The sequence below is a fragment of the Corvus moneduloides genome, chromosome Z, assembly GCF_009650955.1.
Source record: "Corvus moneduloides isolate bCorMon1 chromosome Z, bCorMon1.pri, whole genome shotgun sequence".
NCBI lineage: Eukaryota > Metazoa > Chordata > Aves > Passeriformes > Corvidae > Corvus > Corvus moneduloides.
Window position 1 is genome coordinate 59,509,391 of NC_045511.1, and position 13,932 is coordinate 59,523,322.

The 13,932-nt window shown below is 38.7% G+C and overlaps 1 protein-coding gene across 12 annotated transcripts in view; it reads left to right on the forward strand.

Annotated features, from left to right (window-relative positions):
- BNC2 (basonuclin 2) overlaps positions 1-13,932 on the forward strand; it is a 350,521-nt gene that overhangs the window by 323,196 nt on the left and 13,393 nt on the right. For 9 of the 12 annotated variants that reach the window (XM_032097388.1, XM_032097383.1, XM_032097390.1 and 6 more), the window contains one exon: positions 514-11,535. The exons of 1 other annotated variant lie outside the window; for it this stretch is intronic. In XM_032097388.1, coding sequence (XP_031953279.1) covers positions 514-1,174 — 661 coding nt within the window. In that variant the 3' untranslated portion in view covers positions 1,175-11,535. Of the gene's footprint in view, positions 1-513; positions 11,536-13,932 lie in introns of those variants that run through there. 2 more of the 12 variants (XM_032097394.1, XM_032097396.1) reach the window with 2 other exon arrangements.

Consider the following 13,932-nt stretch of genomic DNA (forward strand, 5'->3'; position numbering starts at 1 on the left):
ATTTACAGAGCTATGTGAGTACATATATACATAAATATAAACATATTTTTAGGTATTTATGGATGGATAAATAGCTAAAGACATGGATCCAGAGTAAGACATAGATAGACACACATGCATATATTTCATATATTAATATTTTTGCTTCTTGAAGAGAAGGAAAGTCACCAGGCATTCAGGAATCAAGAAGAGCATTTTGCATTTTCTGCTAGTGCAATTTATTTTTTTGTAAATTTCAAATAAAAGGGCTCTAGCTGCTGTTGGGGACTAATGTTGAGGAGCAGCAGCTGACAAGAAAAACAGTAAGGGGGGAATTTGCTTATTTTGTTTAGTTTTTATGTTGTAATTTGTCCACTTACAGAAAGACTGAAATTTTCAAGCAACATGGACAGGGGATATTTTTATGAAAAATTATCAATAAATCAGGATTTGGATTTGGTGCTTGATGACTGTATGTTTAATCAAAAATACTGTACATTTTTCCTTTTTTTCCCTTCCCTCTTCCTTTCCCAGACACAGTGCTAACATAAACCTGCACCGTAAACTGTTGACCAAAGAACTGGATGACATGGGCTTGGACACTTCACAGCCTTCTCTTAGTAAGGACCTCCGCGATGAATTTTTGGTGAAGATATATGGCGCTCAGCATCAGATGGGGCTTGACATAAGGGAAGACACATCCTCGCCTGCTGGTACTGAGGATTCCCATATGAATGGGTATGGCAGGGGCATGGCAGAAGACTATATGGTACTAGACCTGAGCACCACCTCCAGCATCCAGTCCAGCAGCAGTATCCATTCTTCAAGAGAATCTGATGCAGGAAGCGATGAGGGTATTCTCCTGGACGACGTCGATGGGGCAAGTGACAGCGGGGAATCTGCCCACAAAGCAGATGCCCCTGCCTTAGCTGTAGGTATGGGCACCGATGTCCCAGGATCCCTCATGTTCAACAGTGTTTCGGTGAGCAACGGTGGGATAATGTGTAATATTTGCCACAAAATGTACAGCAACAAGGGAACCCTCAGAGTGCACTATAAAACAGTGCACTTGCGAGAAATGCACAAGTGCAAAGTCCCTGGGTGCAACATGATGTTCTCCTCTGTCCGTAGCCGAAATCGGCACAGCCAGAACCCCAATCTGCATAAAAACATTCCTTTCACTTCAGTAGATTAGGTCAAGGATGGACACAGCATAATGCCAGCTCTCAGAGAGGGCCCACTACATCTGAACTGCCATATACAGTTTCCCTTTATATATATATATATATATGTGTATATATATATATACACACACATAAATATACATATATATATATAATTTTTTTCTTTTCTTTTATAGCAAAAGAAAGAAACACCAGGTGCTTTTTCCTCTTTGTTGGTTGTTGGGGTTTTTTTTCTTTTTTTTTTTTTTTTAATAGAAACAAAATCCAGGACCTTTAATTTGGGGGAAGAGATCCTTCATGGAAAAAACAAAAACAAACAACAACAAAAAAAACCAAACTAAAAGAAAACTTGTAGCTGTCCCTAGTTCTGTTAGAATGTTCTTGGTCATCTCCAAAGAGACAGTTTGTTCTACCCATAACTTGCCTGAAAAAAAAAGAACAAAAATAACAAAAAAAAGAAAACAAACAAAAAAAAGAACAAAAAAAAACCACACAAAAAACCCCTAAAAACACACAAAAAAATTGCAAACAAACAAAAAGAGAAAGAAAAAACAATCTACTTAGTTGTCTTTGTGTCTTCTAAGCATTGGGGATAACGTTCTACTAAGCATGGCTGTTACACTTGTATATATATATTGAGCCTTGACAGGCCTATGATGTAAAACAATTGTATTGATGGTGGTTTAACTCTAATTTTTTTTGCTTAATTTTTACAGTTACATTCAGCTGTTAGATAAGCAGGAAAAATAGTTTGCTGGCTAGTTTTACTCATTTATGTTAGCTTTAATGCACATTTTTAAAAGAACCACGGTCTTGTTTTAACTACCTGCTAGATATAATACAGAGGTGCTGGCATGCTTTACAGTACCTGTAATTTGATACAGTTTTTTTGTCTTGTACTATTACATAAATCCAGTCATGCACTTTTTCGTACACTACAAGGGGATGTGTAATAATATCCATGCTTTTTTTTTCTTAAACTATTGCCATATTTTCAGTAAGTGTCTTTAAAAAAAATACACTTAGATAAAAGTGATCTGGTCAGTATGAGGGCATGAATGCCAAACAAAGAGTATTAGTGTTTAGTGTTAATACAAAAGTGCCAACTTTGCACACATTTTGAAAAAAGAAAATGTAGTTATTCACCATAACCACAGTTGTAGTTTTTGAACTACACACAAAAAAAATACTGGGGAGGGAAAAGGGGTAAAGTGAAATACAGAATTCTTGGTGCTTTTTTCAAGTGCCAATTATTACTAGAAACAATAGTGCATCCTTATTCCTTATATACTACATTGCATAAAAGAAAAAAAAAAAACAGAATTGTGTCATGTGAACCAGTAGAAACTTTTTTTGTCAAACATGCATAATATTTGGGGATATAAATGCTGATACTACTTGTCACAGAACAAAGATGAATATAATTTTGTGTGCTTCTTATTATAGCCTGGATTTTTGTGGTGTTTAAAAAAAAATCAAAAGGAACAGGGAAATAATGTTAACTATGTTGTTCTGTAAAGTTGTCTTTTTTTGCAATGGAAAGTGCTGTAGTATGATTAAGGCATGTTTTATAGAAGCAATCAAAAGAAATTAATGGCAGAAGCACTTAGTAGCTCTGAAAACATATGCTGGACTTTTTATTGGGTAACTTTCCCTTTGGATAAAATTAGAAGACAGAGAAAAAGGATGTCTAGTTGTGTTAATGTTTTGTGTTTCACTCGCATGATTTGTCAGAAAATAACAAAAGTCCAAGAAAGATAGTGAGCAAGAGAGCAAGCATGACCAGGAGACAGAGAAGGAACAAGCAGTTGAGAAAGGCAGAGAGAAAGGAGGCTGCCCTCTGAATTTTTTGTTTCCGGTGTTTACACATGTTGCTTGAGCTGGTAAACCACACTGGCAGCCTTTGTTACCACAACATACTGACTGAGGGATGGTATTTACTTGAGCTCAATACACAGCCAAAGCCATTAGGATGTGTGTTGTAGACTCTTTTCTTTACAAAACAAATAACAATAACAAAAGAAAAAGAAATAAACAAACAAACCCCCAAGGGATATTCCAGCATATAATAAAATATTCCTCCAGTGAGAATGTGTTCCTTTTCTGTATTTACTGACCCAGAACATTATTCTTCTTAGCAAAGTCAGAAATGCTTCATTGTTTCAGCTTGTCGCTGTATTGTTTTGCTGTGCATTTTGATTATTCTTACTTTTTATGTCCACTTGAGTACTTAACTCCTCTTACGTTTTCTGGAGGAAACTCTTAATACAGATTTCCTCTTTTTAAGTACTTTCTATGCATTTCAGTATTTTTGTTTCTAAAAATAGGAATCAATATCTAATAAATCAGTATTTCCAGTTGTAGAAAATAAAAGAAAAATATTTCTAAATGAATTCTCACTATGTTCCTATGAGTTACAAGCCTCTGATCATTTTTTTTATTCTGTACACTCATGAAGCCCTGAAAATGTTTGTGGATTCCACAGAAACTGTAAGGAACATTTAGCTTCTGGTTTAACAAAAAGAAACTTTATAGCAAAAAAGTAAGCTGTTTCACTGACATTCTTCTTCCATCTTTTTTTTATTTTCTTCAAAGTCTCAACTACTTTGCCTTGTTAAACTGAGTGGAGAGATCTGCTTTGCTTTGTTTTATGTTGTGCAAGCTCAGTTTGTGAGAAAGAGAAATTAGAACAGTAAGGGTGCATTCTTCCAAAACACATGAACCTTTGTAGTGTTACCTGTACTGCAATCTCATCTCTCCTCCCAGGCTAATAGGAATAAGTAATATGGAAATTCTAAAAAATAAAAGAACAAAAATTGAATTACATACAGAAAAAACCCCACTCTTTTGTAGAATGCATGGTATAAATAAATATAATTTTTAATGAAAAACACATTTGAGGTATATAAATAATTCTTCACTGAATGAATCGCTGTTCAGCATTCTCATTTCACTCTGTTTCTGTTAGAGGTCAAATGGGTTTGGTAAACTTGTTTGGAAATTTAAGCATCATCTGTAGATAAATTCAGCAGATTATTGACATTGAAGAAAAAAAAAATCTGTTTATTACACAAAATTGAACAACACGTTCTAAAAAGTAAGGGGAAAGGGAAAAACTTCCAAACACTGTTAGAAGCTCACAAGTCCTACTCTTAATTTCATTCAGATTTTGCTTAAGATATGTAGGAGATATCATCTCTGTCTTGTGGACAGAATACTACTCACTGTTATTTTTAGGCAAATCTAGGCAAAAGTAGTTTATTCAGTGCTAGTGATACTAATGGCAGAACAGTCTTTTTTTTCGAAGGTCACTTACACTTACATTGAATTGAATGGCATTTCCCCCCTTGTGACTTAGCATGCATCTCTATGAGAATGTGTATTAGAATTTTTCCTGTGGTAGAATTTGTATCATCTGACGTTATCTGAAAAATTCATAAAGGGGCTGTGGCGTAGCAGCTTGGTTTTACTGAAAGTAGCATTTCTGGATGATCTCAGCAGAGACCCAGAGTGCAAGTGAGAATAATGACCAAACTTCTCATCTCTTCAGCACAGAACATGGCCTGTAATGGTGTGATGACATGATAAGTATTGTGCTGTTGCTTATGTTATCACAAACTTGTGGCTATCCCTTTGGTTTCCAACCTGTCAGTCTAAACCATTTTGCAAGAACTAGACCAACTTTGAGGCAAATGCTCTTCCCTTTACATGAAGTTTGTTCCTTCTTTTTTGTTTCCTAGAGTTATTGTAGTCACTCTTCCCATATTGTTTCACTGTTTTATTCAAGGTAGTTGTATTTTTCTGTAAATATCAAAAAGCTTTGTCTGCGATTAGAAAATAACTGTACTAAACCTCCTTTAGAAACAGAACTATTTGTCTGGAGGTTGTTTAGGATTTTTTCTTTCATTGGGAGAGTTGGGGGGGTATGGTGTGTTAGGAAAGCATATGATAATGGTTAATCACTAAGTATCTTTTGAAAAACTGTATGAAAATTTGGAAGGAAAACAGCACAGTCAAAGCACAAGAATGGAAACCATGAGGTTTAACACTCCTGGTAGCCCCTTCTCACTGTTTAGTCTCACACATATCACATCACTTATCCATTTATGTTTGAATTGGTTAAAATATCACTATACTAATATGATCTTGCCCATAAGTGTGCTCCTGTGGGGACTAATTAGCTGGTATTAGTAAAGAGCTAATTTAACTCATATTTTCTCACACCTTGAAATATTTAGTCAATTTTTCTGAGCTAAATCTCAACCAGGTACATTTGTTATGCCTGAGATTTTAACCTTGCCTTTTAAACTGCAGCTGACTCTGTGGTGACACTGCAGTCGTGCACACAAGATATAAGCACTCTGTCACTGAGTCACAACTCAATTTGACAAAATATGAAAGGTATAGATTAAAAATCCTAATAGCACATGGACACTGATCTTAAAGATCTCTCAAAGGCTTTTCATGACTGAGCTCGTATGTTTCCTAGGGATCTGTAGATACTTTACACAGAAGAAATTATGCACCATGGGTAAACTTCAGTGTATTTTCCTTCCTTCCTTCCTTCCTTCCTTCCTGACTTCCCACCTTCCTGCTTTCCTGTCTTTTTCCCTCTCTGCCTCCCTTCTTCCGTCTCTCCCTCCCTTCTGTTGTGGAACTGAAAGTGCACTCCCTCTGCCTGATCCACAAGTTTATACATTTTCCATTACCTATATGTTTCCCATTCCATCCCCAAAAAAGGAGCTGCTTAGGAAAAATTAGTAGAGTTAAGTTTTAAACAGTGAAGTAGCTGCCAGCAGTGGTCAGTACCTCAGCTGATCTGGTCTAGTACAATTAATAGGAAGTGGGGCTGCCAGGGTCCACTAGAGTTTTCCCTGAGTTTTAGCCTTCTCAACTCAGTTAAGCATCTAACATAGCTAAATATATGGGGTAGGAATGTAAAAGCAACAAGACAAGGAACTGCATTGGTACCATGAAAACTCAGAAATATGATAATTCAAGGTCTGATCTGTTCCAGAGATAGGAACCATTTTCAAGACCAGGGATTTAGTTCCAAAAATTTCTCCTTCAATATGTATGATATTTTAAAATCAAAATGCTTGAGATGGACCCATTTTTCACATGGTGGTCATTAAGGATGTCAGCAGCTGTCAGAAAATAGGACATCTTTTCAGAAATGTATTTGTACTCAAATTCTGCAGGACATTTTCACAGCAACATTGGTGGCAGAGTAAATATTGAGGAAGGGAAAATGTATCGTCAAGGAGTGCACACATGCTCCTGTAAGTTTTTTTGCCACGTACGTAAACAGAACTGTTACTTCTTCTTCAGTCCCCAAAATATTTTTGTCACTTTTCTCTTTGGGTTAACAGAATTACTCTTTTTATTTCAAAAGAGAAGCAAAGGTGTCTGTACTAAGGGCAAGGAGGCAGCAGGAGTTCTCTGTGGGGAAAAGGTGAGTGGCAGACACATGCTGGCAGCTGGTATATTTCAGTCCCTTCTTAGTTTTGTTTTTTTTTTCTTATGTAGTGACATAAGAAAAAGACTTTGCTGCTATAGTAACTCAACAAAACAGTGACTGTAGTGCTACTTTGCTAGATAAGCATCAACATATCCTGCTGTTGCCACATGATGAGTTGGGCTTTTTCCTCCCGTTCTGTAGGGACATAAAAGGAACTCTTTTCCATACCCATTTCTCCTTCAGGAACAGAGCAACATCATATGATGGACTGAACCTTTCACCCACATGTTTGCCCAAATACATGTCTGTTCCAGTCTCATGGTTTCTGTCTCTTCCTGCCAACATTGCGGCATTATCACTGCCTTTAAAATGGCTGTAACAGTGTGAAGCAGCAACTATTTTACATAAGTAGTATTATCTTGAGTCTATAGTTAACCAGTCTTGTGTGGCTTGTGTTCTCTGTTCAAGTCATGATATTGAATGACAGCTTTGATTTTTTGATCAAGGTATTGATCATGTATATCCCAATACTGTTGCTGTTATGTTTGGCACTGACACTTAAATGAAAACGGTTCTGGACCACCAAAGGGTTAAAAAATGGACATGTTTTTGACAAGTCCTCTGACTTTTGCCAGTATTATTGTTCATTATGATGACACTGTGTTTTTTTAAATAGCAGCTGTAGTTGTCATGAAACTATTTTCCCATTCCTCTCCTTTAAAGTGTGATGTTGTAAATTCATGTGACCTTTCCTGCAAAGAATAAATATTTCTTTTTTTATATAAGATCTCAAGACAAGGCTTGTTTTGTAACAAATAGTGGCCCATTACAAAGCAGGAAAAAAACTGAGCTGAGCAGAAAGAAGCTTCAGTTCAATTTCACCTCATATCTTTCTAATAACTTACTTGTCACTTTATTACCTTCCAGTAATGTGAATGCTGCTGACAAGACTGTCACACTAACAGCAGACAACACCCTCTCTTCCTTAGCCCCAGCTCTCCTGGCTACTTATTGCACTGGCCCTGAAGGGACACAAACTAATAGTGTGCTTTCAAGTTCAGCACTTGGCCATCAAATATAAAAGGATGTGTAATTGCCTGTTTATCCCCTGTGAAGGCAAAATTGAGTATAAGAACCAGGCTTTCCTCCCCAGCCCCTAGCACACACACACACGCACGCAGACACACACACATACAAGCATGCACCCACATCTGCACTGAGTGAAGGGAAGTCCCATCTGGAGCACTTTGATTTGTCTTTGGGAAGCCCAAGGCTGCCACTGGCTGCTCTATCGAGCTATCAGGTAGACAGTAATAAGATGGCTTCTTAGCAAAAGGTCAGCTGAGAAATACTGTCTGTAATGGCACTTTTGTCTGCTTATGTAGCAACTAATTGCTGTGCATTGGCATAAGCCATACTGTGCCTGCTAGAAATAGTTGTTTGAATTTGCTACATGTCTTGCTGAATAGGTTCAGTGCCAAACAGGATGTGCAGTTTATTTCTTTAACTGGTTTAGCCCATCCCTGGGCAAATTTCAGAGCAACCTCATCTTCTTGGATTCCTATCATGAATGCCAATTCCCTATATCCTATTCTATTGTGATAGGAGCATCTCCTGCTGAGGTCAGTGTGAACTTCTATAAAGTGTTAGAAAAACATACCTGAGACACAATCTGATGTCCTCATGGAAGGAGGAGTTTTTTTCTGATTTATACCTTCATTTGCAAGAACACTGCTAAAAGTACAGGCTACAGAAGTGCTTCTCAGATAGGGCCATCAGAAGAGAGCAAGTTTCACAGTGAAGTAACTTGAGAGCACATGCTATATTTTAAGAAATTTTAAGTCCATGAAGGCCAGTGTACCTGGCTTCGGGCACTCCCCTTCCTCTTAATTGTATGCTTTCTGACTGCTGCATAGCAGTTGAAAATTCAAGTAGGCAGAGCAGCTGCTGAAGCATGCTTTCCTTGCAGGGTCCAGAGCATTCACATGCCAAGATTGTAACACCAGTCCTGTGTGTACCTGTGAGCACTGAGCACTGTGAGTTGAACAGTGCTGGCAGCCAGTGCAGCACCAAAAAGTCAAAGATGGGTTTCAGACAAAGCCCAAGACCAAGAGACGTAAACACAAACATTTTGAAGTTTGTTGTTTTTCATATCCTTGGATCAATTCATGGCATTGGTTGGCTACAGCACCTCTTTGCTTGTTCCAGATGCTAATGCTGTCAACAGCACTATGTGGTAATTTGATGTTTGCTGCAACAGAGGTGATGGTGCCCACCATAAATATGCTAAGGTCTTTTACCAGTCAAAGGTCACTGATCTTTTCCCTCCTTTTCCTTCCGAGTTCATCAGAAGCTACAAGGGTGAAACCAGCAGACAAATTCCTGAGGCCTGTTTGTATGAGAAGTCTAAAGGCTGAGCCCAGACTCTGCTTCCCTGTCAACTCCATGTGTACATGGCACTGACGGAGGTTGAAGCAGCCGGATGAGCTGACCTGCGATGATGAGCTTGGGCAGCCTTTCTTGCTGTACCATTTCCAAGGCTGTTTGTGGAAACTGAGGACTTTCTGATCGAAGAAATCATTTGTGTCCTTTGTGTGTGTTTGTGAATATGTGTGTGAGTGTGAGTGTGACAGACAGAGAAAGGAGAAACAGACACGGAACAAGGAGCCTTAAAATGAAGATTACAAGTGCACAAAATTATATAATTTCCATCACACTTACATAGGTGTATATATATATTTCCTCATGCACTTAAAAGTACAGGAAGCCTGAGTGAGCAAATGTCTAATGTGTAGATAGATTTTTCTGGTGTTCTACAGATTTTGTACATTGCTCCCTTCAAACCTTTGGAGACAAATATTTTTGGAAAATTAAGAAAAGCATCCAGGGCAATTCTGTTTCTAGAGAAGAAAGAGAGAGCAAGACTAGCTAAGTGATGCATAAAGATTTTATAAGGCATCCATTGTCAAACAAAAGGTTGAGAATGATCAGAGGATAATGCACAGTTAGGATGGCAAACTCATCAATAGTTAATCACAACCTGTCCACTTCTGCCACAAAGCGCAAGAGGCTATGAACCGCAGCTCTGGCACACCAGTGGCAGTCATGTGTGCACGCGTCCATGCCTGAGTGTGAGAGCATTATGCAGTCATTACATCTAGATCAAGACATTTTCACATCCCCATCCCCCCACCACCTCCTGTTACTGTTGGGGCAGAATGCATCCCCCCCCAATTACACCTGTGAAGTGGTACAGTTGACACATGAACTGTGATTCTAAGGATGTTCTTCTTAGTTTACTGGGTGACCTACAGAATAAATAGGGATACCTAAGCTGTACAAAGGCGGATTTATTCATTATTTTTCAATTATACTTTTACATTTGAAATTTTTTTTCAAGTTTTTTTTTAACAAACCCTTGGACAACCTTCAGCCATTGTCTTTAATTTTCCCATTTTCTTTACCACCCCTTCTCCTCTCATTCCAAGAGAGTGTCTCATTAAAATTCTCTCAGAAAAGTAACACATCCTCCTAGTGTTCTTCATTTCGGAAAGTTTTATGCATTCCATCTGTGAAAATGGTTACTGTTTGTAAAGTGGCAAGATGAATAAAATGGCCACTGTTACATGTGTGTGTTTCATTTAGCTATTTAAAAACATTAAATTCAGCATGCTGCTTTTTCTTGTGCAAACTTTGGTTCCTATATCATATGGGGCTCCTTTCCCAGAATATGGCTGGTTTTTGATGGGCAGCATTTGTGTTCTCAGTTCATGCCTCCTGCCTGTCCTCCAGTTTATAAGAGTGATCTGTGTTCCAGTGCAATGTATCTGCAACAGGTATGCAAATAAGTTTATCTGAACCTGAACACAATCAAAATTTACCCTGGCTGAAATTCCACACACTTTTATTTATCACAAGCAGTTCACTGCGACCTGTTTGTATCTATACAAATAACTCATTGCAGGGATGGTTGAAGTGGTTTGAAGTTTCACTGTTTGACTGAAGGCTCTTGCTCACTGTCACAGTTGATATTTTAACAGCTTTTAACACAGAAGGTCAAACACAGTGATTTCCTATATAGCTGTCTGCTGTGTTTCAGTTCTCCTGAACTGGAAAGATAGGTACCTGAGTGGGAGGTTCATGTGGAGATGTAAACTGAGATAAACTGGATTTAAGGCTTAGTGTATTTGGAAGTTCTTAGGGGTCTGGCATTTTGTTCAGTCACAGAGGCATAAGGCCTAGAAACCCCTTTCTCAGTAGGCATGGGAGGACTCTCACAGCCTGGCTGCAACCCCCTGTGCCAACCAGCGATGCACCAACAGCAGCAAGGGGGCTGCTGTGTAGAGAATGGAGAGCTTGCTGATGGCTGGCAAAGCTGGGCTTGTTCCAGCGGACTTTGTCAAGACGTGTTCCTGGGGTACCCCAGCCAGGCACAGGAAAGAGTGGAGTCAAGGCCTGATGGACATTTTTACAAAGGTCTTTCTCTGTTTGGAGTAGAGGAGGCTTTTCATTTTCACTGTTTGATCTCAATGTGAGCAAAACATGAATGCTCTGCTGTCCTGCCTGCAGAACCAAAGCATGCACTATGGAATAGCCGTACAAGGGGATACGAAAATTTTCATCATGTTGCCCTAATAACCGTGACATTAGTAGCTTCATAAATATTGTATGTAGTCTAAACAAGTTTTTTTTCCATTAGTAATCTGAGGGAATTAAAAGTCCTGATTTAATTTGACATTTCTTTTCTTGTATTTTCTGTACTGTAACTGTCCTACAATATGTCTTTTGCATAAAATGCATAAGGTTTTGGGGATATAAATGGAGTTTTACTCATACTTTGTCCAAATACCTCTTGTAATTTGTATCAAAATTCTTGTACAATTTTTATATTAAAGATTTATCAGTCACTGATCTTTTTGTCTCTTTGTCTTTAATTTCTTCACTCTTTACTGATTCGAGCAATACACATTGCCGTGGAAAGACATATGGTCACAGAAAGACACTCACCCGCAAAGTTTGCACATGGCCTCTTGTAGTTTGAAAGCTGCAAACTACATTTAAGAGCTTTGCATACTTCCCAGAAATTGAATAGGTTAAATCCTTTTGGAAGGGAGATAATTGTTTTGCCCCCTAGCTTGTACACGTTTCCTTAGAAATATCATACTTAGTGTGGCATCCAGAAACCTACAGCCTCACTAATTTAGTCACCCCACTGCCTGCAAAAAACCCTTAAGATGGACATTGCTCACACTTGAGTATGTCTGACAGATGAAGAAATGGAAGTGAAAGGTCTTGCCCAACTCTGACTTGGTATCCTAGCTCAGTCCTCTTTTTGCTTCTCAAAGCAGAGGTACACAGCTCACTAATCTCAATGGTTGGGTAAGAATTTTCTCATGCTTTGACAGGGCCAAATGTATTTCCCCACCAAACTTTATCTGTAAATCTGGACTTTACTACAAAAATTTATCACTAAAGGCTTCAACTTTGAGTCCTTGGGATTGGCTTTGTGCTCCATGCTGACTAGAAGAGGGTATAGTGCAGGGAGATGTTTTGAAAACCCATTTGCCGGGCAGAATACTTCCTTTTGTTGAGAAATCTTGTTTTGCTGCTAAGGCACATCTGTGTCAGCTGGGAAAATGTGAGCAAGATTCTTCTGGGGTAAATGCTTTTGGTTTAGCCGGAGCTCTTATGGTGCTAGTAATTTTCTACATACTGCACTTCTTATCAATAAAGGAAACAAAGTAGTCTCTCATAATGGGACAGTTTTGTCCATTGCTCTGTGCTCATAGAGACTAAAAGGTCATATTACAAGCATGTCCAAGACAAAGTGTTCCAATATGATTCATATTCATTCTACAAGAGAAGAGCAAAATAAAACTCAGCTTGTTAAGCACCACGAAATGCTGAGCACTCGGGTGGTGATGCCTCAAAGCGGGTGGGTATGTGCTAAACTTCAAGCATGTACAGTCCTGTTTGACTCAATGGGAATGGATATCTGGTTGCAAATGAGCCCTCACTAAAGTATTAGATGGACTGGAAACAGCCTGCTCAGTGTTTGACAAGACTCGATAAGACTTTTTTGGTTGTCTCACATTTCCTGATCAGCAAAATGGAGGCAACTGGACTCACCAGCTGAATGTGGGGGTGGGGAAAGAGAGGGATGTGAAGGTCAAATAACCAGAATTTGCTAAGCACTGTGAACTGTAAGTCTGAGGAAAATTATTGGTCAGTAATACATACTCTCTGATGGATTTAGGATTTTCCTAAGGTCTTTTCTTTTTCGGGCCTCCAAGCACAACCAAGAGCCATTTTTCTGCAAAACATTGAGCTCTAAAAACAGGACTTCGCCTTCTGATCCAACTGCTTCATAGGTTAAATTTAGTTTATGATTTGAGAGTCATGAGCTATGAGGATACAAGATGTCTGCCATAGGTCCACTAAATAAAGTCTTGAGCATGTTTATTTCGTTTGCTTGTTTTTAATCAGCCTGACATAAACAGCTCAATAATGAGCTGAATGCCTTTAATCCATTACTGACTTGCAGTTGTCAGCTTCATGTCTTTAATTTACATGCCACCCTTTTCCCTTCCCTTCCCTTCCCTTCCCTTCCCTTCCCTTCCCTTCCCTTCCCACACCTTCCCACACCTTCCCACACCTTCCCACACCTTCCCACACCTTCCCTTCCCTCTTTTCTTTTTTCTCCCTGCACTTCATGTTTCCTTCCTTCTCCTTCTCCTTCTCCTTCTCTTTCTCCTTCTCCTTCTCCTTCTCCTTCTCCTTCTCCTTCTCCTTCTCCTTCTCCTTCTCCTTCTCCTTCTTTCTCCTTCTCCTTCTCCTCTTACATATTCTTTGTCTCCTGTATTTTTTGTCTTTTTACCCCATTTCTTTTTTTCCTTACTTTTCCTTTCTTTTTTTCCCCCAAAGTAGTGCAAGAATATACAGCTGCTTATTTCAGAAGGCAGGAAAAGGAGTCAGGAAGGGAGAAAAAAAGTTAAGCAACTTTGGGGGAAAGTCAACCTTTGTTGAGGCATGTGGTTATCCTCCTGTGTTATTAAATGTCATAGATGTGTTAATGTGGTTCTGCATGGAAGCCAAGCACAATTATAATATTTTAATCTGTCATGACACATCTATAATTGGCATGAATTCCCCTAAACCAATTTTTTTTCTAGCATAAGGTTTTCATACTCAGAGGAGAGATATTAGCAGGTACCCAGAAAGACTTCTTTTGGCACAGTTCTGAGGTAACTGCTTGGAAAAGAGCCCTTTGAAGCACACTGGGCCACTTGAAACTTGCTGTCTGCTTGC